Consider the following 22688-nt stretch of genomic DNA (forward strand, 5'->3'; position numbering starts at 1 on the left):
GACCAGTCACTATCATGTGCACTGACCACCAGGGGGCAGACGCTCAATGCAGGAGCTGCCTCCTGGTGGTCAGTGCACTCCCACAGCCAACCTCCCACAGCCTGCCAACCTCCCATGGTCCCTCCCCACCCCGGATTGGGCTAGACGGCCCCAATTGGCCCCGATCACCAGCCAGGCCGAGGGACCCCACCCATGCATGAATTCATGCACCGGGCCTCTAGTATAATAATAATATACTATTGGGAACATAGTTTAGACTTTATAGACCCCTGAACAGGTCTTGAGACCTCCAAAGTTTCCCCAGACCACACTTTGAGAACCATTGGTTTACAGTTTTGTTGTATACAATGTTTATGAGTTTGGACATTAAAAGTTTCTCTTCATAAAATAGATACAGTTTTTCATCTTTTCCTAGGAGCTGGAATAGTTTTTTGGGGGGTGTGTCTGTGTGTGTTTGTCTTATCAGTTCTTCTGCCTCCACCCCTTCCACCTGGCCCAGTGTCCTATGTACATACTCTGAGGAGAGGAAGCTGGTCAGGTGCCAGGAGGAGGAGGATGCTGGTGGGTGCGTCTGCCATTGACCGCCCACCCCCCCCAAGTGGCTGCTGTAAACTCAGACCCAGTGACCCTCCCGTGTGGTTGACTGTGACACAGGAAGGCTAGACCTTTTCTTAACCATATTTCCTAAAGCATCAGTGTAGAAAGCAGAAAATTGGGTCTTGTTCCTTTTTTTCTTTTTAAATTCTCACCAAGGATATGTTTTTATTGACTTTTTCTTTTTTAGAGAGATAGAGAGAAACATCGGTGTGAGAGAAACATCGATTGGCTGCCTCCCGTATGTTCCCCAGTGGTTCGCACCCACAACCTAAGTGTGTACCCCAACAGGGAATTGAACCCCCAACTTTTTTTGGGGGTGTACAGGATGATGCTCCAACCAGCTGAGCCACCTGGCTAGGGCTCGGTCCTGTTCCTTTAAAAAAATTCCATGTCACTCCTTTTCAAGGTAAAACTTAATATGATGCTCTCTGCATTTACCAATACAAGGCCCTCAGTATCCAAAGAAAAGGCAGCCTCAGGCAGTAGAACTGAATCTGGCTTCACTGAGGATAATTAACATCAAAGCACTTGGCATGGTTCCTGGGCCATTGTAAGCCCTTGGTGAATGCTAGCTCCATTATTGCTGTCACGGTGATTATATCATCATCGTTCATACATCGGCGCTGTCGTCAGCTTTAGGTTCCCATGCCTGGCTGCAGAGAACCTCGCAAGTACCAGTGTCCCTGCACCTGGCGTCCCACTGTGCTCTGGCTCTGGTGGGAGCATGGGTGCCAGAGAGAAGCACTCGATGAGCATGCAGCCTCGGGCATTGTAAAATATAGTGTATTAGTAGAAAATCTGAGGTTCAGTAAGGCTAACAGATCAGAAGACAATCGGCTTTGAAGAGCTAGTTTGTTATAGTTCCCAAGAGGCAGGGGCGTGCCTCATCCTGGGGACTGCACGGGGAGCACCAGGGCAGTGTGGCCAACGGCCTTTGTTGTGGTTTCTGTGGGAAGGAATGGGCGAGACAGGGGAGCTGGTTTAGGACTGACTAGTTCGAATGGTTTCAGTGGGCTCTGGTTGTCTGTGAGTCTGGTGGTTGGGTGTGCGCTCTGGATTGGTTGGTTTGCGTTTGAAAGGTGTGCTCCCAAGTGAGTGGTTTACTATCGCCAGGAGTTGGCTAGCTCTGGGAGAGGTGGTCCTTTCAGGGTCAGGAAGGCCCCAGAGGTCAGAGCATTAGAACAGAGAAAGTAAAAGACAGGGTTAACCCAGGAGGCTACGAGCCCGGCCCTCCCAAACTTTCAGCCTCACCTCCCCTTTCTCCCTGAAGTGGACTGCAAGCTTGAAGGAGCTCAGGGACCTTGTGTGGTCTCAGACCTTCCCTGCTTCCTCCATCCCACCATTGCCGCTGCTGGGGTCCAGGCAGGGACAATTACTGCCATACTCATATCTGGTCATCTGGGTCATTGATCCCCTTCATACTCACCCCAACTGATAAAGGCCAAAGTCTTTCAAAAGGAACTTTTATTTTAAAACATAGCGGTCCTGCCTGGCCAGTGTTGCTCAATGGTTGAGTGTCGACCTATGAAGTAGGAGGTCACGGTTCAATTCCCAGTCAGGGCACATGCCCAGGTTGTAGGTTCAATCCCCAGTAGGAGGCGTGCAGGAGTTAGCCAATCAATAATTCTCTCTCATCATTGATGTTTCTATCTCTGTCTGCCTCTCCCGTCCTCTCTGAAATCAATAAAAAATATATTAAAAGATAAAAAAATAAATAAGAGCACTTCGTTAAAAAACAAACAAACAAAAACCACACAAAACATAGCATCCTTGGTCAGTTGGCTAAGTTGGATGGAGTATCGTCCTATACACCGAAAGATGGTGGGTTTGATTCCGTCAGGGCACATGCCCAGGTTGTAGTTCCATCCCCAGTTGGGGCATGTATGAAAGGCAACTGATCAGTGTTTTCTCCCACATCGATGCTTCTCTCTCTCTCCGTCCCTCTCTCTCTAAAATAAGTAAACATATCCTTAGGTGTGGATTAAACAAAACAAAACACGTAGCAAATACGAGAGGGTGGGCATCCCAGCCAAGGAATGCCATGAGCTGGGAGCATGGGCCTGACACCAACCAAGGACGGTTCACCTTGGCCTCAGCTTGGGGCACACGGAGTGCAGGGTGGCAGACAAGGCTGGAATGGTGATCTGGAGCCAGGCTGCAGAAATGGAGAACCACTGAGGAATTGTGAGCCCAGGAGGGCTGCGAACAGAACTGTGCCTTAGGAAGATTCATCTGGTGTCAGTGTTCACTTAACTGCAGACCCGGGAAGCTTAGGAATCCTTAGCTTGCTATGTGCAGGCCGGGGCCAGGAGCTTAACGAGCTTCCTTTCATTTATTCCTCATGCCCCTCCGCCCACTGGGGTCTGTTTCTTGCCCTATTTTATGGACAAGAAACCAAAGGTTAGGGAGGTTCAGAAACTTGTGACAGGGGCAGAAATTGGTGGAACTGAGATTCAAACCCTGGCAGGTGTACGAGCCTGTGCGCCTGCCCTCCCTTCCGCTGCATACTCAGTTGGAGTGAGGTTAGCCTTGGCCACTGGCAGAGGCTCCTGGAGGGCAAAACCGGCAGGAATGGGTAACTGACAGGCACATCATTAGGCACTGAAGGCTGGAACCTTGGACCCCAGATAGATGGGATGGTGGTGATGCCTTTAATAAAAATGGGGAACACGGGCTTGGGGTGGGGTGCATGACATGTGTAGGGTGAAACTTGATTTTATGAACTGAGGGCACATTCCGTTATCTGGCTGAAACAGAAGGTGGTGGGACCTAGAGCCAGCTGGCTTCTGAGCAGGCTTCCCTCAAGTGCCCTTGCCCTTGTGGAGTGCTTGGGCCGTGCCTCCTTTCTCCTCGGCCACCTTCCTACATGACCTGTGGGACGGCTGACCCGCCTGACGCTGCTTCAGGTACACGTTCAAGAGCCAGCGGCAAGCTGTTCTCCATGAACTGCTCTGCTGGGCCCCACAGGGGTCAGCTCGCTTGGCACGGTGCGGACACACTTTTAATTCCATTACCTAATTGGCAGAGAACCGTCTGTCTTATGTCTGCATCACTTGCTGGGCCTTTCCATTATTTAACCAAGTCCATAAAAAAAGTGTTCCCAATTAAAGCTTTTGCCTTTTTCCTCGCTCTAAATTCATTTATTTCCATAACACGGCTCCTGTGCTGTCAGACCTTGGCTGGGATGAACTGCCCGACAGGCTGGCTCACGGCCACTGCCCTCATTTCCACTGGTTTCTATGGGAATAGACGTCCGAGGGCTCAAAACAAGGTAAGGCTCAGAGACACCTGATGATTCTCAGGCATTTACACACCTTCTTGTCCAACATCTGTTTCCATGGAAACATGCTGAAATGGTTGACCAATGCTCTGCAGTAAACCTTTTCTTATCTAATTTTTTGTAAATACCAAAGCAGTTCGTGGCTTTTCCCTGTTATCACAGATTTTTGGAATAATAGTACCTTTTTGTAGTGAGGCATGTAGATTTCTAGTTTGGACCTATTTGATAATCCTTATACGTAAGTGCATTCTACCTTGGCTCAACCCAGAGTTTATCAACTTGGGCACTGTTGTCATTTCGACCGGATAATTCTTGGCGGTAGGGCTGTCCTGTGCATTGTGGGATGTTTACCAGCATCCCTGGCCTCCACCCCGCAGACGCCAGTGCTATCCACCCCACTCCGAAGTTGTGAAAACCAAGTGTTCCAGACAGTGCTGAACGTCCCCTGGGAGGCAAAAGCATACCCAGTTGATGGCCTTGGGCCTAAATCAGCACCGCAGAGACTTGCTCCGTCTTTCTCTCTAAGAGTTTTTTAGCGTTAGCTTTTAATTTAGATCTAGGATCATTTTTAGTTAATGTTTGTGTATGATGTTAGATAAAGATCTAACATTTAGTGTAATGTTTAATCTTGCTATTTGCCATCTGATTTCTGCTTATCATGTGTTTGTTCCTCTATTCTTCCTGCCTTCTTTTATGTTAAATTTTTTTAAAATCCTCACCCAAGGATATTTTTCCATTCGATTCTGGTCAAGGGCACATACCTGGATTGCAGGTTTGATCCCCAGCCCCAGTCAGGGTGCAGGTGGGAAGCAACCAATCAATTGTCTCTCTCACATCAATGTTTCTCTCTCTCTCTCTCTCTCTCTCTCTCTCTCTCTCTCTCTCTCTCTCTCTCTCTCTTTTCCTTCCTCCCTCCCTCCCTCCCTTCTACTCTCTGAAAAATCAATGGAAAAAATATCCTTGGGTGAGGATTAACAAAACAAACCCCCCCAAAATCTGGGACTGTCTCTATTTCACCTGCATTTTTAAAGAATACTTTCACTGGAGTTAGACCCCTTGGTCAACAGGTTTTTCCCTAACACTTTGAATATGTCATTCTATCCATTGTTTCTGAGGAGAATCCAGCTATTATTTGTCATTTATCATTGTTTCTCTGTATGTGATGAGTTGTTTTTGTCTTGTTACTTAAGATTTTCTCCTTATCTTTGGCTCCCAGCAATTTGATGTGCCTAGGTGTGGTTTTCTTTGTATTTATCCTTTTTAGGGTTCATTTAGTTTCTTTGGTCTAAAAGTTACAGTTTTTCACCAAATTTGGGAGGTGTTTACCATTATTTATTCAAGTATTTTTTTGTCCTTTTCTCTCTCTCCTCTCCTTGAAATCCAATTACACACATATTAGAATACTCAATATTGAGTACAGCTCTTAGAAGCTTTCTTCATTTTTCTTCATGTTTCTTCTCTCTCTTCTTTGAGCCATTACTTCCTGTTGGTCTTCTTCCCATTAACTGATGTTTCTGGCATCTGCTATCCACCACTGAGCAACATCCACTGACATTTCATTTCCGTTATTGTTCTCTCAGCTCTCAAATCCCCATTTGGTTCCCTTTTAGAGTGTCCATTTCCCCACTGAGATTTCCTGTTTCTCACTCATTTTTAGTATATTTTCCGTTAACTCTTGAGCACATTTCTCTTTAATTCTTTAAATATTTTGATAATAGTGCTTTGAAGTGCTTGTCTGGGCCCACTCAAAACTAGTTCTACTTGCTGCTTTATTTTTCCTGAGTATGGGTCACACTTCTGTTTCTTGACCATGTCTAGCGATGCCTTTGTTTGGAAAGCAGGCATAGTAGCATAGTCGCTGATGTTGTGGTGACTCTGGGTTATGTTGTATTCTGCTGTTTCGTTCAGCATGCAGTTAGCTTGCCTGGTCTGTGCACTTCTCTCCACTGTGGTATGCAGCCCGGGTATCTCTGCTTATTATCTCCCTGCCCTTCTGGTCTCTCCACATAGTTTCACTGTGGAGAGATCTGGGCAGAGATTGTGTTTACATACCTCAAGCCAATAAGGTTTCCACCTCTGCCACTTAAACTGTGGAGGTTGGAGAATATAATGAAAATCACAGAAAATTTGCAAGTTTCCCCAAGCTTTTCATTTCTCAGGGCTCCCTGGAGTTCTCTGCAGGTTAGCAGCCTGTCAGGGGTGCAGGGTGTTTTATCATCTCAGTCCTTCCACGGCTCTTGCTTCCAGAGACAAACCCGCCCCCCGCCGCCCCCCCCCCTCGCCCCTCCCATTTCCAGTTGCTCTGCTGCTTGTCCTCCACCAAGTCCACGCCTTCAACCGGTACAGCTGTGGGTTTTCCTGCCTGAAATAGGTGGGAACTCGCCCAGGCACAGGGACCATGAATGTACCTTCTTGCCTAATTTTAATAGCTCTTCCCCAGTGAGCAAACACTTCTCAAGCTGTTCTCGGTCAGTGGTCATCTTCCATGGCCCTGAAATGACTGTTTTTAATGAATCGGTCACGCTTGATTTCTGTAGAGGGGAATTGACCCCTCATGTTCCTATTGCCAGAAGCTGTCGGCACTATTCTAGGCCTGACACTCTATCTAGGGATATAGCAATAAGCAACATAGATATTCTGTCAGGAGAAAGCAGACCTCGCACAAATAAACCAATAGGAATATGTGTCAGACGGTGGCATGTGCCCTGAAGAGCAGTAAAGGAGGAGGGTGTGAGGGAGTGGGCTGCCTGGTGGACAGTGGGAACAGCACAGGTCAAGGCCATGAGGTAGAAACATTTTGGGGGAATTCTAGGAACAGCAAGAAGTGGGAATAGGATATGGAATCAGAGACGGCCACTAAGGTCAGGTCACCTGGAGCCCTGGGAAGGATAGGGCCTTATTCTGAGAGAGGAGAAAAGCTGTTAGAAGGTATTAACTGAAAAGTGACGTTAAGTCATCACTCAGAGTGCTGATTTTCACAATGAAAAATAAAACTGCCAAGTGAATTCAGGAAGTCACGGGCGGCCCTTGTCACTCCTGTACTTGAACTGAGCTTTGAGGCACTGGGACGAGGTGGCTTGTGGATCTCCTGATTTCTAGGCTGAGGCAGCGTTTGAATCAGGGTCCCTAGTTGGGTCCTGACTCTGCCATGTACAAGCCTTGGTTTCTCTAAATGGGCCAATTCCTAACTGCCATGAACGAGAGCAGCGCTCAGCTCAGTCTAACACCCCTGATACGTGTTCAACAAACAGATGTAAATCTCATGTGGGCGTGAACCAACACTGAGGTTAGTCAACTGCCGATCATCCCAGGCTCGCTTCTGTAGACGATTAAGCGATCTGTGATTGTTCCTTCTCCCTCCAGACTCTGGCTCATCATTCTGAGGGTCACTTTCCTCTTCCTCTTCATTTCCTTTTCTACTCCACCTGCTGGCTTCTGCCTCGTCTCCCCTGTACTGATTGCCTAGCCTCAGTCTCTTCCCTTCCCAGCTTGTCCTGCATGTGGCTCTTCCTAAAGCTCAAGTCATACAGGGACATGAACACTTCATTTCTAAATTGGGGAACATTTTCAACATTCCAGAAAGTAATAGAACAGGTGGGGACCTGTTCCTTCCTCCTTCTGCCATCCTCCCCTTCCCAGAATTAACTGCTGTCCTGAAGTTGGTGTAAATTCTACGAACGATTCTGGGCTTTTATAATATCTTTGTTTCTGTAAACAATATACACTTTAGTTTATGGTTTTTAATTTTAGACAAGTGGCACAATACTGTACAATTCATTTACCAACTTGCTTTCTTCATTCAACGTTACATGTTAGAGATTTACTCGTACCCATACATGCTGCCGAGTTCATCCATTAAGCGCTGTGTGATGTTCCATTGTAAGACAGAACCACTGCGTTTGTCCGTTCCTTTCTGAGGGACAGAGGCTCCCCGTCCCTGTTCCTTGTGCACACGTGTGAGCGCTTCTCTGAGGTTCACAGCTAGACCTGGAATTGCTGAGTCAGGGGGCACAAGGATCTCATCGTTACTAGATACTTCGAAATTGCTCCCCAAAGTGGCTGACCCGTTTGCATACACTTTCACATGATCCTTTAAAAGACATTTCTATGCCCTTCATCACCTAATAAAATTAAGTTGCTGCCCGGCTGGTGTGGCTCAGTGGTTGAACTAGGAGGTTATGGATCGATTCCCAGTCAGGGCACATGCCAGGGTTGCAGGCTCCATTCCCAGTAGGAGGCATGCAGGAGGCAGCTGATCAATGATTCTCTCTCGTCATTAATGTTTCTATCTCTTTCTCCTCACTTCCTCTCTGAAATCAATAAAATATTTTTAAATATTAAAAAATAAGTTGCTAGCCCTAACCGGTTTGGCTCAGTGGATAGAGCATCAGCCTGCGGACTCAGGGGTCCCAGGTTCGATTCCGGTAAAGGGCATGTACCTTGGTTGCGGGCACATCCCCAGTAGGGAGTGTGCAGGAGGCAGCTGATCGATGTTTCTCTCTCATCGATGTTTCTAGCTCTCTGTCCCTCTCCCTTCCTCTTTGTGAAAAATCAATAAAATATGTTTTAAAAAAAATAAGTTGATAAAGGCAGCATCCAAAACCCCACTCGGTGAGACCCCAGCTACCTTTGTATTTTCTTTCACGTTACTCTGTTCCTTCATCTATAAAAATAAATACTCATTACAGAATTGTGAAATCAGTGAGTTAATCTGTGGCAAATAATGGGCACCAAGAAATGACAGTTTCCTTTCCTTTCCTTCTGTCCACGTAGTGGTTCTCTCTCCCTCCTTCCTGCAGAGCCATGCGGACGGGTCTCACCCCGGACCCTGGGCTGGGCGCTAACGCCAGGGCTGGACGCTGTCTTGATCCCTGAGAGACATCTCCGTGGCAGGTCAGCTTACCGAAGCCTACGGGGTCTTGTCTCGTGTCGTGTGTGCATTTGATCATGTGTGCTGTGCCCTCCTGCCAAGTCCAAGGTGACGGAACAGAAAGGGCAGCACAGGAGCTTCTCTGTACCCACTTCATCAGGTGATTGTGATGAAACAGACTCGGTGTGTGTTAGCATTGAGTTTTAACATCATCATCACAACCAAGGGGCGGTCTAGACCAGTGGTCAGCAAACCGCGGCTCGAGAGCCACATGCGGCTCTTTGGCCCCTTGAGTGTGGCTCTTCCACAAAAATACCACATGCGGGCGCGCACGTGCGATTGAAAATTAGTGGCCCATGCGCAGAAGTAGGTTTTTGGAAAGGAGATAGACGAAACAAGTATACAAGACGAGTGTGGATGGGAGAGTTGGAAGGGGTCGACCTCAGCGAACGTACCTCAATCAGACTGAGGACGTTTTTAGCAAAGGCCAGCTTAGGAGTACCCTAATTAAGTTAATAACAATGTACCTACCTATATAGTTTAAGTTTAAAAAATTTGGCTCTCAAAAGAAATTTCATTCGTTGTACTGTTGCTATTTGGCTCTGTTGACTAATGAGTTTGCCGACCACTGGTCTAGACGGATGCAGGCCGATGTCTGCTGGAGTTGAGGCCCCACGTGTGCTGCCTGGCCGGAGCTGGAGCCGGGGCTGACAGTGGCCGGGGTGGAGCTGAAGGTAGAAAGCAGGGAGAAGAGAGGTCGGACACCCTCTGTGGGTAAGAGGAGAGGAGGGAGGCTGTTCCCCGTGCAGACTGTGGTAACAGCCAACCTGTGAGAAAACCAAATTCATATTCCTGCTCTTCCCTAGGAACTTGAAAAACACTGACAGATTCCCACTTTTCAAATCCGATTCATATAGATTCTGTGAAGATGTTGAGGTTCATCTAAACCTTCTTTCTGAACATAGTGGTTTATTGAATACTAGTCTTTTCTTAGGACATTCTTGCTGACATTGTGTCAGGGGTGTGTGTGCAGTTCTGGCTGGTGGTTTCTTGTCTAGCCCCACCCTCTACTTCTCTTGGGGTTGGGGGCACACTTAGTCCCTGAGTCTGTTCTTCCCCTGAGCCCTCCCCCGCCCCCCATCAACTGAGCACACTCAGGACCCCTGTTCAGAAGCAACCACAAGTCCTCTTGCCGGTGTGATGATGGTTGCTTCCTCTCTTTGTCCCACAAAAGCTTCCTACTGTCTTTCACTTCCCGTCCTATAGAGCCTCCAAGTCTGTGTATTACATATTTTAACGTGTGGCTTTTCACAGAGCATTTTGCCATTATCACCATATATCTTGCTATTTCACTTAGACCTCAGAAAACGTTTAAGCAAGCAAATTGAGCAGGTAAGCAATGGGTTAGAAGAATCAAAGAAGTAAAGATCTTGGGGTTTCTCTGGTTTCTATCATGTGGTTATTTCCTAAACGGGACTGGTAGTTAGACCAGCCATCATTACCTGGGTGTGTTTTGTGAATGGGGAAGTTGCTGTCCCAAACAACTTCCAGGCATCATGGTGTGTCCTTAAGGATTCACGACCTGCTTCACTCACACACACACACACACACACACACACACACACACACCAGGAAAAAGCACAAAAGAGCAGTGGTTCTCAACCTTCTGGCCCTTTAAATACCGTTCCTCATGTTGTGACCCCCAACCATAAAATTATTTTCGTTGCTACTTCATAACTGTAATGTTGCTACTGTTATGAATCGTAATGTAAATATCTGATATGCAGGATGGTCTTAGGCGACCCCTATGAAAGGGTCATTCGACCGCCAAAGGGGTCGAGACCCACAGGTTGAGAACCGCTGCACTAGGGGAAATATGTTGACTACGCTGCCTGCCCAGTCACCTTGTCCACCCTTTCTCTCCCATGCGGAGTGTTTTTCTCTTATTTTTACAAAGAGTGAGATTTACAATGCAGTGTTCTAAGGTGTCTCAAATTTAAACTGTTGGTAGCAGTCTTATAATTATTTCAAGTGGAAAACACACTGGATACTTTTACTTGTCATATGTAAAACCACTTGAATACATTCTGCTCCCCTCATTATATCTGTAAGAATCTGAGTTTTCAAATGCATTGAGTGGTTAACCTTACTTTTATTTTCAGGCCAATTGCTTAGAATCTGGTTAGTCTGGAGTATTATGTATCTAAGGCCTCCAGTTAAGCATCTTGTGTCATAAGATCACCGAGCTGCCACGGGGAAGCTTCGCATTGGAGCACCTAAATTCCTCTCACCTCAAGCGCCTTTCTTATGAGGCATTCTTAATTTCTTGAAGTAATCAGCTACCCCTAAGCTCTGCCTTCAGTAATCTGATGCCCGCTGCTCGAGCACATAAAGGCCAGTAATTTTAGTAAAATTCCTTCCAACAATGGTATTTAAAACCCCACCCTGAGGAGGCGTTTATTCTTGAAGCATTTTCTTATTCCTCACCTCCTTCCTTCACTAAGTGGATTGCAAAATATGTTTCGTTTGGCATTTCAAGAGCAGCTCGGAAAAGTTAGCGATGTGGCTGTTTTCACATGGGCTCTGGCCCTGGGGCATCGCCACCCTCAGCTGCCTGCACTTGAGTGAGGGGAGCAGAATCCTTCCCACGGAAACTGGGGAAGGAACGGGAAGTAGCTGCCTCTCTCCCAGATGGAATGCTTGAGCAGTAATTGTCACTGAATGTGTCCTAGGTTTGCCCATTGCAGAAAGTTCTTATACATCTTCTGTGGTTCTGATCCTGTTGGCAAAAGTGCCTGCCACAGTGGGCATCGCTCTTGGTCAGCTCTCTGCTTACACTTCCCACCACACCTCCCGGTTTCCTCACCTTCCCAAACCTCCCTCTCGCATAGTTTCCCAGAGGGGCTGGGAATTAGATTGAATAGTATTGAATTCAGCTCCTGCGTCTCTTTGTTCAATTGCGTTTTCCAGCTCCACTGGCTCAGCTCAGTTTACTGTGGCTCGTTAAGTCTCGGGAGCCCTGGCGATGCCTCCATTTCCTTTTCACCAGTGTTAGCGTTTCCTAGAAAGATGACGACAGTGACTTGTTTACATCTATACAGTATATGCCTTTTCAGGATCAGAGAATATAAGTCATGATTTTAAAGGAGTCGGCAAGATGGCCTTGATGGATGGATGGATGGATGGATGGATGGATGGGGAAACCTAGGCGCTGACAAGAGCCAAGTTAGAGCCTCGGTACAAAACTGTCTTAACCAAGAACTATCAATTGAAAAATGGTTTTCATGTCCGTGTTCTTACATTTATGCGTTTAACATTAACATGATATTCTTGAAAGCACCAATGGTATTTGCCTGTGTTTTTCCAGTAGAGAGATGATGGTGAGTGGGTGGCTGTGGTGCCCACACTTACACAGTAGCTGCAACTCGAGTCAACTTCTAGTGAAGGGTTGTGTATTAGGGACCAAGTGCGGACCTTGTCCTCTGTGTTGGAGGTTAGGAAAGGCCCATCAATTACAAAAAAACTTAACTATATGCTACTTTTAATGAGAAAAATTTCAACTTGTTTTAACTAAAAATAAATATCTTAACAAATCTCTTACTAACTCGTTTTTTGAGCAAGTTAACACATCGAGCTTTCATTGCAGTCACTAGTTTGTATGGGTGTAGGTTGATCGGCAAGTGAATGTCTCACACATGTACTTGTTGTCCAGGGTAAAGAAATACTTGGCCAGTGTTGACCGAGGTTAGCCATTGACCATTTATTTTCCATTGAAATGGAATGTGGACGTTTGCTTTGTTTCTTAACGTTTCACATTCCATCTTGGCAGGGAAGTGGCATATCACCAATCCCTCTGTGAAATCGCGCTTCATATGCCCATTTCCAACCGGTGCCTCCAAGGCTTCGTTCCCTGGAAAAGAGCTGAAATACGACTCCACTGCCCAGAGCACCCTGCCACTCACTCTGACCACAGAGCCCACTGCTTTTGTTCACAAGGAGCAGTCGTTTTCCTGAAATAATCAAGTATTGCACACACTATTTGATCACTGAGGTGTTGGTGTTTTAGTAAACTGAACTCCGAGCCGAGGCCACGGTGTAAATCTTCCCTCGCTGTCCCAGTGCTGACCCCAGGCTGGGCCTCACAGATGGCATTACCTCTGAGGGTCCCCGAGTGAAATTTCAGGATGGTGAGTAGCTACACTTGGCTGAGCTGCCTACTCAGGTGAAGCCGCAGCAGAAGGCTCTGCCCTGGCTGTGGCGAATGAGTCAGGACCTGGGGTTAGATCGCCCCTGAACCTGGTGATCCAGGGTGGACCGGAGGGGATTCTCTGTGATTAGATGGGACGGGAAGAGAGCGGGATGAGACAGTGGGCTCAAGAATGCTGCTGTGGCCCTCCTCTTCACACTCTCTGGCCCTTGAGCTCAACCTGGACCAGGCACTGGGTACCCTCGGGCCTCAGATGACCTGGTGAGTCTGCTTGGGCCTCCTCGGAAACAGGCATCTCTGCAGGCCCCAAGTGGCCAAGCCAAAAAGACCTGGGCAGAAAGGGGCTGCCCCAAGCCCCAGGCCAGGCTGTCACCATGGAGTTGTCACTGTCTCAGGCTTGTTTTCCACGTCAAACAAAATAATGATGGAAGGATCCACACCGTCGTCGTAAGAGTTAGGATGGAAGGCGCTATGGGAATGGAAAGCAGGTTCCTCGATGGTTCTATACGAGGGCACCATTTAAATGCTCTCCAGTGTGTGCCGGTGGGAGTCCACTCGGCCCCTCCCACCAGTGAGACAGGCTGCCTGACCGGGAAGGCTCTGGAGCCTGCTGGCTCTGCTCTGCCTTTGGGGACCACTTAGAATAAGTCAAATCCCCTTTTCTTCAGACGGCCCATCCTGGGTGCCACTGTCTAGCAGTGGCAGATGGCGCTGACTGTCTGTGTCCTAAAATGAGCCTGGAGAGATAGGCCTGCACCCACTCCACCCCCTCCCTCCCAACAGCCCTACCCAGAGGCAGTCCTCCTGGGAATTTGAGCTTTCAGATTCCTTGGAAACTGACTCAGGTAAATCAAATTCACAAAAGCCTGGAGCATCCAGAACGACTGGAAATTCATTTGAAAATAAAACAGGGTACTCATGTTTGCAGAATAGAGCTTTCTCTTCCTGTTGGCAAGTTTAGAGGAACCAAATTACAGGGTGTTGAGTGGACAGGAATTAGGGGAAGGATTGGTTAGATGATCTCAGGAACCATGGTCACCAGGGCGTGATGACCTGGGGCACCCCCTCCCCACCCCCGGATTTGACTGCCAGCTTCCTCACAGGCCCACCCATCCCCCTTTCCTGCTTCCACAGCAGGCCAGCTCCCTGACTTCATATGGACTCAGTCCTTCCTTGGTCAGTGCCCCGGTCAGACGAAGGTCTGGTCTGTTTTGTACTGATCTTTATCATTTAACCTGCAAAGGACAGTGCAGTCGCCCAAGTCCTGGCGGGGGGTGGGAAAGGACCACAGTGGCCCCGTTACTGTGGCTGCTGCTCAGCTGGCATTTGATTACACACAGATGCGTACCAGCTCATAGATGCTATTTTGTTTTTAACTCCTCTCTTTTTACAGTTGGAACTTTTATTTTGAGATCATTGTAGATTCTCATGCAATTGTTAAAAATACTACAGAACAATCCTATGTACCTTTTACCTAGTTCCATCCAATGGTAACAGCTTGCAAAACTATAGTGTAATGCCACAACCTGGACGTTAACATTGATACATTCAAGACCGTTGAGGTTGAGCATCTTATTGAACCTTTTCTCAGCTGTGGTTGTGGAAGTGTTTAACAGGCACCCGGCCTCCTAAAGAGGTGGACTGGCATTCTCCTGTTTGTCTTCATGGAGAGGTATGAGCAGAAGGCAGACCCACGCATTGCTGTGGTTGGGCTAAGGCCTTCTCATTTTGTGGCAAGTGCCCGCTGGGAACTTGTGGCAGGGGGTCCAGAGCATTCACCCTGTGTCTCTTTTGAAACAGGAGGACCATGACACCATGGAAGCCGATCTGGACAAAGACGAACTGATCCAGCCCCAGCTCGGCGAACTCTCAGGCGAGAAGCTTCTGACGACGGAGTACTTGGGAGTAAGTACCATGTGAAGGGGCTTTGGGTCCTGAAGTAGAAAGGAGAGATGGACCATTGATGGCCTGAATGTTTGCCATAACATATGAGGGTTTGGTCTATTCTGTTACGATACTGTGTTTATGAGAAGTTCCATGTTAGCCAGTGTGTTTCCAGTGGCCCTGAAATGCACGGTGGCCCTAGCTACCTGTCACAAGTAGACCTGTTGGTGAACAGAAGAGGGATTAGAATATAACTAAAGGGCACACACCAGGGACCTTCATAATATCTGAAGGTCTGCCCATGCTTGGTAGTAATTATCTACATGTCCAGCTTCTTAATTTTCACATGTCTTGTCTGTTAGAAGGCAAGTCTGAGTAGGAGAAAACAGCAGTATTAAGTGATTACAAATATCCTACTTCTGCAAATTTTACAAAAACATATGCCCAAACAAAAACACATTACTAGGGCCCCCTCTGGGGCCTAGAAGCTTTAATTCCATTAGCCCTGTGGTAGTTCTGCCCTGTGCGTCAGCCCTTCATCCATGTGCTTGAGCTTCTTGGTCATGAGATGATGGAGGCAGCTCTAGGATTAAATTCATGATAAAGTCGGGGAGAAGGCCAAACATGCAGGCCAGCCAAACCCACCCCCTCACGTGCTTTTCCCGAAGCTCCATCTGGTGACATCCACATACGTTTTACTGGTCAGAACTGGGTCACATGGCCCCTAGCTGCAAGGGAGTCTGGGAAGGTGAGTATTTTTAAGTACATACATTTATACTTTATAATATGTCATAATTTCTTTAAGTGATTCATCAGTACTCAAAAACTAGTAAATGGAAAAATATATCTTTCACCTAAATTGGCATGTGTTGACCATCTTTTACTAGTAAATAAATTACATTCAGCTAATAAATCATGAGCTGCATTTTTTAAATTGTGGTTAAATTTTTTTAGCAGCACAACTTTTAGAGGCAGATTTTGTTCTTTCAAATACACTCTCCATCTGTGACAGAGAAAGCTGAGTTCCTCTGGATAGTCAGGTGGGTGCCAGGAACCCTTCCTCTTTTCTCTCCCAGCAACCCCTGAGCATTTCTGTGGACCTCTGTGTAGACAGCAGGTTGTTGGACCAGATACTGTTTAAGATCTTTCCAGCTCAGAAAGGCTCCTTTGCAGCTGAGGGTCCCAGAAATCGCATGGGCCACACCGCGGCTCCCCCTGCAAGCTCAGCGGGTTGTAGGATAACGAGGAAACAGTGGCTGCTCTGAGACCCCAGGCATGCCACATGAGAGATCCTGGGCCCTGCACACTGAACCCTCTTCACCAAGGACCTTTCCTCCGGTACCTTGATAATAAACCAGACCATTCTGTCCCACAAACCAGACTCAGGCACTGAAGAGGACAGGTACCACCCACCATAAATTATTTCTTAGGTCTGTGGCATTTTAAGGACTTGGTTTTGCTGCCTGGGTTTTCCAAAGGCTGAAACACTCAAATATCAGTGATATGTTTTCTCTCCTCCAGGAAGGAAGAGGGAGGGTCAAGCTCCAAAGGACAGTGGAGAGGGGAGGAGGAGGCAGAGGGCTGGCAACAGACTTGAAGGAACCCACGTATTCACTGTCTCCCTTTCCCAGGAGCTTCAGACTTAGCCCCTCAGCTCTGTGTGGAAAGACCCAAGTGTTCTGACTGGCAAAACAGGGGGGAAGAGAAGGCATGAAAGGTCCTAAAGTACCGCTGAGAACTGGACATAAGGGGCCTGCTCTGTGGTGAGGCCTAGATCCTAGGTGGGGGCAGTGTGACAGGGAGGTCAGAGTGGACAGCAGTATCAAGTGATTGCAGTTCAAACCGCTCTCTTGCGAGTTTCACGTGATATAAAGGAAAACAAAACTACGTTTTAGTTCTTATTTGGAAAGCTGAATTATGTTCCATTTCCTCCAAGAGGGCAGAGGCCTCCCTCCCACCTTCTCTCTCCTGTCTTTTTCCCTTCCCTTACCAGTGCAGGTCTAGGCCCAGCCTGCCTGCTGCCCATTGCCCTAGCTGGTGGCTGTCCCCACAACACAGGTGAGGCCTATTGATGCTTTCCATCAGAAAGTGACCCTTTTTCTTCTCCTTCAATCAAATAGTTGTAGATAAACCCAAATAACTTGTCAGTAAAAATCAAGAAATCACAGATATAATTCCAATTTTTAAAAAATTTAAACTTTTTTCTTTGAAATAATCATAAATTCACAGGAAGTTGAAAAAGTCGTGCAGAGAGGTCCCGTGCCCCCTCACCCAGTTTCCCCAGGACCTTATGTAACTGCAGCGCTTATCAAACCAGGAAATTGGTGTTGGAGCATCCACAGACTTTATTCAGATTTCACCAGTTTTTCAGTGATTCCTTTTTTGAACAACTAAATTATTAACATAATATAACCATATTACAGAACACTTGGAAAAATTACTCTTGGTTCTACTATCCCACATAGCCACTGCAATTATTTAGTGTCTTTGACTAAATCCCTCCAGACTTTTTTCATACTTTTAACATAATCAAAAGCATCATTTATATGCAGTATTATAACTTGACTTTTATTTAATGTTTTAAATGAACATTTTCTTTATAACCTAGTATTTATCAGTGTAAATGGCTATATAATATTTCAAATGAGCATGCCATGTTTTACTTAATTATTCCCCTATTACTGGACAGTTAGATTGTTCCAGTTTCACTCTATAATAATTTTGTAACAGCAACTTTATTTATTTAACATTTTTCATATTTAGGATTCTTTCACTATGATTGACACCCAAGGATATGACCATTTTTACGACTCTTGATATAAAATGCCAAACTGCTTTCCAAAAGAGTTATCTCAAATTTCCAGCCACTAACATTTTGTTTTTTGTTAATCCTCACCTGAGGATATTTTTCCATTGATTTTTCTAGAGAGAGTGGGAGAGGGAAAGACAGAAAGAAACATTGATGTGAGAGAAACACGTCGATTGGTTGCCTCCTGCCTGACCAGGACCCAGGCCAGGAGGAGCCTGCAACCAAGGTACATGCCCTTGACCGGAATCGAACCCAGGACCCTTTGGACCAACTGAGCCACCTGGCCAAGGCTAAAATTGTAATTTCTCATTAGTTGTGTTGAAAAACTCAAAAAGAGTCAGGAGGTTACTGCTAGAAATAAATAATAAAGATTTATTCAAGGGTCTTAGGGTATGCAAACCAGAAACACAACTAGGCAATACCCAGTATTCCAAAGAAGAAAGAAAAGCTGAGGGCTCTTACAGTAACAAGTACATTCTTGAAAAGAATCAGTTCTGCATTCTTAGCCTCTGAATTGGTCAGAGATGATAATTCTCTAGATGACCATGGTCTGGAAACTGGATGTCAGGTGGGCTGGGTGCTCACACATTCTTCCTCGGTCCTTCAGAAGGTTATCTGGGTCTGTTGTGTATCCAGGCATTGACACAGGACTGGAAAGTTCCAAAGTTCAAGTTCCCAGACTGGTTAAAGCAAGAATAGAATCATTTCCTCAGGCCTCGACTTAATTGATTTTAGTAATTTAGCAGCTTGACTATGGTGATTTCATTTTATTTCTTCATTTCCTCATTTGTAAGATTGATTATTTTTCTATTTTATGGTGATATTTTCTGTTTTGTGCCTTGGCTGTTTGAATTCTTTGCCCACTTATCTATAAGAGTTCCTTATCTGATGAAAATTTTAACCTTTAATCGCTTAAATTTGCTGCCAATACTTCTTAGTCTGTTGCTTATCTTTAATATACTCTATATTTGGAAATGTTAAATTTGTTGTTGCTGTGGTTGCCTCCCGCACTCGCCCCGACTGGAGCCAGAATTGAACCCACAACCCCTGGGGAGGGACAGCACTCTAACCACTTAGAACACCGGCCAGGGTGGAAACGTTAATTTTTCATGAAACTAAATCTGTCTTTTTACCCTTCTTACTTTCAAAAGTTGATCCTCTCCAGAGATGTGATATTACTATATTCAACTATTTTTGTCTCCTTTTTAAAAAAAAAAAATTTTTTTTTATTGATTTCAGAGAGGAAGGGAGAGGGAGAGTTAGAAAAATCAATGATGAGAGAGAACCATTGATTGGCTGCTTCCTGTAGCCCCCTACTGGGGATCAAGCTGGCAACCCAGGCCCTGTGCCCTTGACCGGAATCGAACCCAGGACCTTTCAGTCTGCAGGCCGACACTCTATACCCTGAGCCAAACTAGCTAGGGCTTGTCTCCGTTTTTTTATGGTTTGATTTTTTTAAAATTTATATTACTAAATGGTGTAATACACAAACACAAGGAGAAAATTTGAATAATCTATGGCAGGGGTCCTCAAACTTTTTAAACAGGGGGCCAGTTCACTGTCCCTCATACAGTTGGAGGGCTGGACTATAGTTTTAAAAAAAACTATGAACAAATTCCTATGCACACTGCACATATCTTATTTTGAAGTAAAAAAACAAAACGGGAACAAATACAATATTTGTATTTGCATGTGGCCCGCGGGCCGTAGTTTGAGGACCCCTGATTTATGGCATGATCCATCCTCTTTTATTTGCAAAGCCTCGTACTACTATAGATTGATGAATTAAATATAGTAAGTTCTACTTCTAGGCCAGCTTTCAAGATGCTTTCTCCAGCCCCTTTTCCTCTTTCCTTCCACCAGATCATGACCAACACGGGGAAGACGAGGCGGAAGGGACCAGCTGGTGTGCAGTGGGGCGGGGACGAGCCCCTGCGCAGGCCCGTCACCCCCAGCGGCCACAGGAATGGGTACCCAGTGTAAGTATGGGCTAAAAGGATTTATTTTCTTAAACTGCAATGTAAGATGTATGTTTATAACATTTCAAAATAAAATGTTTCTATTGAAAAGCATTTATCCTGCCCCAGTCAGCATGGCTCAGTGGGTTGAGCATCAACCTATGAGCCAGGAGAGAAAGAAGAGACATGTTCCATACCTGGGGGCACGTGTGGCTGTCCCCTGATTGGTGGATATGGTCCCTGCAAGGAATGAGAAACCTCATTTTCCTGAAACAGTGGGCCTTCCCACTATAGCAAAGCAATTGCCCATCACCACCCTCCATGCATGTCACTCGGTGCAGATGGTGTGCTGATTGCTGGGGGTGCACCAGTAAATGAGATGGGATTCCTGCTCTCAGCAGCACCTAGAGGGGAGAGAACTGGCCGATGTGGTGTCGTCGGAGGGGGTGGTGGGGCGCAGGGGTGGCAGAAAGGACATTCAAGAGCTTTAAGTCAGCCTCTTTAAAAAGTAATATAACTCTCCACGCACACCAGCGCCTCCGAGAACCCAGTGCTGCCAGAGCGTAGACAGATCGAGAATCTCAGTGACCTTGGGGGCACTCTGATACTGTGCTTTGTATGCATTCAAAATACTAGTATTTTTGGAGTCAGTAATCCCACTTCTAGGATTTTATACGGAGAAGTCAGAATTTTACAGAGATATATACAAAGGTATTTATTGCCACATCTATAATAATAAAAGCATCATATGCTAATTAGACCCGAGGACCTTCCGGACGAGGCAGCCAATGCAGCTGGGAGGGAGGGATCCAGGCAGCCACTGTGGCTGCAAAGGCCTACTCTTGCACGAATTTTGTGCATCGGGTCTCTAGTTATTTATAAAATGAAAAATAATCTAAATGGCCAAAGTAGGAGGCTGATTACATAAATTATATATTCACACAAAACAGTATTGAAAATGATGTTTTAGAAGAATATTTAATGCATGGGAAGAGCCTCATAATATATTAGGAAATGATAAAGCAAATTAAAAATAGTGTGGATCTAGCCTACTGGCCACTCACAGTGATCCCAAGTTTTGTGTGTGGTTTTTGGGGGGTATGTATTTGCTTTTGTTGTTGTTAATCCTCACCTGAGGATATTTTTCCACTGATCTTTTAGAAAGAGTGGAAGAGAGAGAGAAACATCAATGTGAGAGAAACACATTGATTGGTTGCCTCCTGTAAGCGCCCTGACCAGGGCCTGAGCCGGGAAGAGCCTGCCACCGAGGTACATGCCCTTGACTGGAATGGAACCTGGGCCCCTTCAGTCTGCAGGCCGATGCTCTATCCACTGAGCCAAACTGGCTAGGGCTGTATCTGCCTTTTTTAAAAGATGTCAAAAATGTCTAGGTATTTGGAGGGCAGAACATTATAGGTTCTATATATTCTCCTAATTTTTTCATGATAAACACTGGTTTTATAATCATGAAAAGAAAAGTTGAAAATAAAAACAAATACAATGGTTCCTGTGCAATTTGGGACCCTTCCTCAGCCCAGCGTCAGATGTGTGCCCTCCCCCCCCCCCCCTTAGCCTGTTTTTTTCTGATCCAAGCCTCCCTCCTCCATGGATTCTAGAATTCCTTCTCCTCCCATCACTGTCCGAACTTTGCTCCATCATTTAATGCCTCTTTTGCTCCCTCTTCAAACTCACCTCTGACTGCCTCTGGTATCTCCCTGCCTCCCTCACCTCTCTGGTGACTTCCCTGGCCCATCCTCCTCTCCCTTCACAGCCCCACGTGGTCTGGTAGTGACTTCAGCAAGTTATTGCTGCCTCAGCCAGTGGCCTTCCTGTCCTGACCCCAGAACACTACTGACAGCCCTCCCCCTCCATGTCCGCTGCCACTGTGGACGGTCCCTCACTCTCACCCTCTTCCTCCTAAATGCCATATACTGCAGGCCCCACTTGTCTGGTTTCCATGCTGCTGACACCCACATCTCTAATTTCAGCCCAGACTTGTCCCCGCAGCATCCCTGATTCAGGTTTCCTGGGTGAAGACACAGTCCTCTGAGCCCCCTGCTTCAGGGAATGGTGTCACTACCCCAGACACTGAGCTAGAACCGTCCATGGACGCAGAGCCCTCTCCTTCCCACATGCTCCTGCTCTGGCCCTTCTCTCTGCCCAGGAGAGCCTCCTAAGGGACCTCCCTGCTGGGTTCCCGCTCCACAACCATGGACATGGAATGCCATTCCTGTAGCTCCTGTTTCCTTTAGAGATCAAATCTAGTCAAACCCTGGCCGGCACGGTCCCTCTCTCTTGACGCCCACCCCCTCTCCCCCAGCCCTGGAAGCTCCCAGGACACCCTGTACCTGTAGCTGCCAGTCCTTATGGTGCTTAAATCTTTCTGTAACAACCCACCGTGAGTCATTTCTTTGCCTCTTCACCTTGCTCATGGTGTTACATCTGGTAAATTCTCCCTCTTTTAGCCCCAGGTCGGAGTTCAGAACTGGCACACATATACATGTACACACACACACACACACACACACACACACACACACACACACACAGCGTTTCGTGCCCCCTTAGGACAGTTAAGTGTCTGCTTGTCTTTGCTATTGGAACTGACATTCAAGAACAGCTATTTCATGGGGCCCACTCCTAAGACAGGTGGGCATGTGCTTGCTTTGATGTGCCCCCACCCCCCACCCCCAGCCCTCACTAGAGCTGGTGGCTAGTGTCTCCTTGCTGAGGGGAGTGAGTACTGTGCATACAGGCTGGCCTGAGAGCACCCTGCCCGCTCCCATCTGTCACGCCTGGCCTGGGTCTGGTGCACTGAGACACCCAATACATGTCTGCTGGATGAATGAGTCTCTGCCAGACACCTTCACCCCCCAGGGGCCGACGGAAGGCCATGCCTACACCATCTAGGCCAATGGTTCTCAACCTTCCTAATGCCTCGACCCTTTAATACCGTTCCTCATGTTGTGACCCCCAACCATAAAATTATTTTCGTTGCTACTTCATAACTGTAATGTTGCTACTGTTATGAATCGTTATGTAAATATCTGATATGCAGGATGTATTTAGGCGACCCCTGTGAA

At 46.6% G+C, this 22688-nt stretch overlaps 1 protein-coding gene across 2 annotated transcripts in view; it reads left to right on the forward strand.

Annotated features, from left to right (window-relative positions):
* Positions 1–22688, forward strand: part of ARMC9 (armadillo repeat containing 9) — a 104563-nt gene that overhangs the window by 65940 nt on the left and 15935 nt on the right. For both annotated transcript variants that reach the window (XM_070422378.1, XM_070422379.1), the window contains exons 20-21: positions 14755–14859; positions 19511–19626. In XM_070422378.1, the coding sequence (XP_070278479.1) occupies positions 14755–14859; positions 19511–19626 (221 nt within the window). The remainder of the gene's footprint in view (positions 1–14754; positions 14860–19510; positions 19627–22688) is intronic.

This window comes from Myotis yumanensis, unplaced genomic scaffold, assembly GCF_028538775.1.
Source record: "Myotis yumanensis isolate MYYU_CA2020_CCGP unplaced genomic scaffold, mMyoYum1.0.hap1 SCAF_8, whole genome shotgun sequence".
Lineage (NCBI taxonomy): Eukaryota > Metazoa > Chordata > Mammalia > Chiroptera > Vespertilionidae > Myotis > Myotis yumanensis.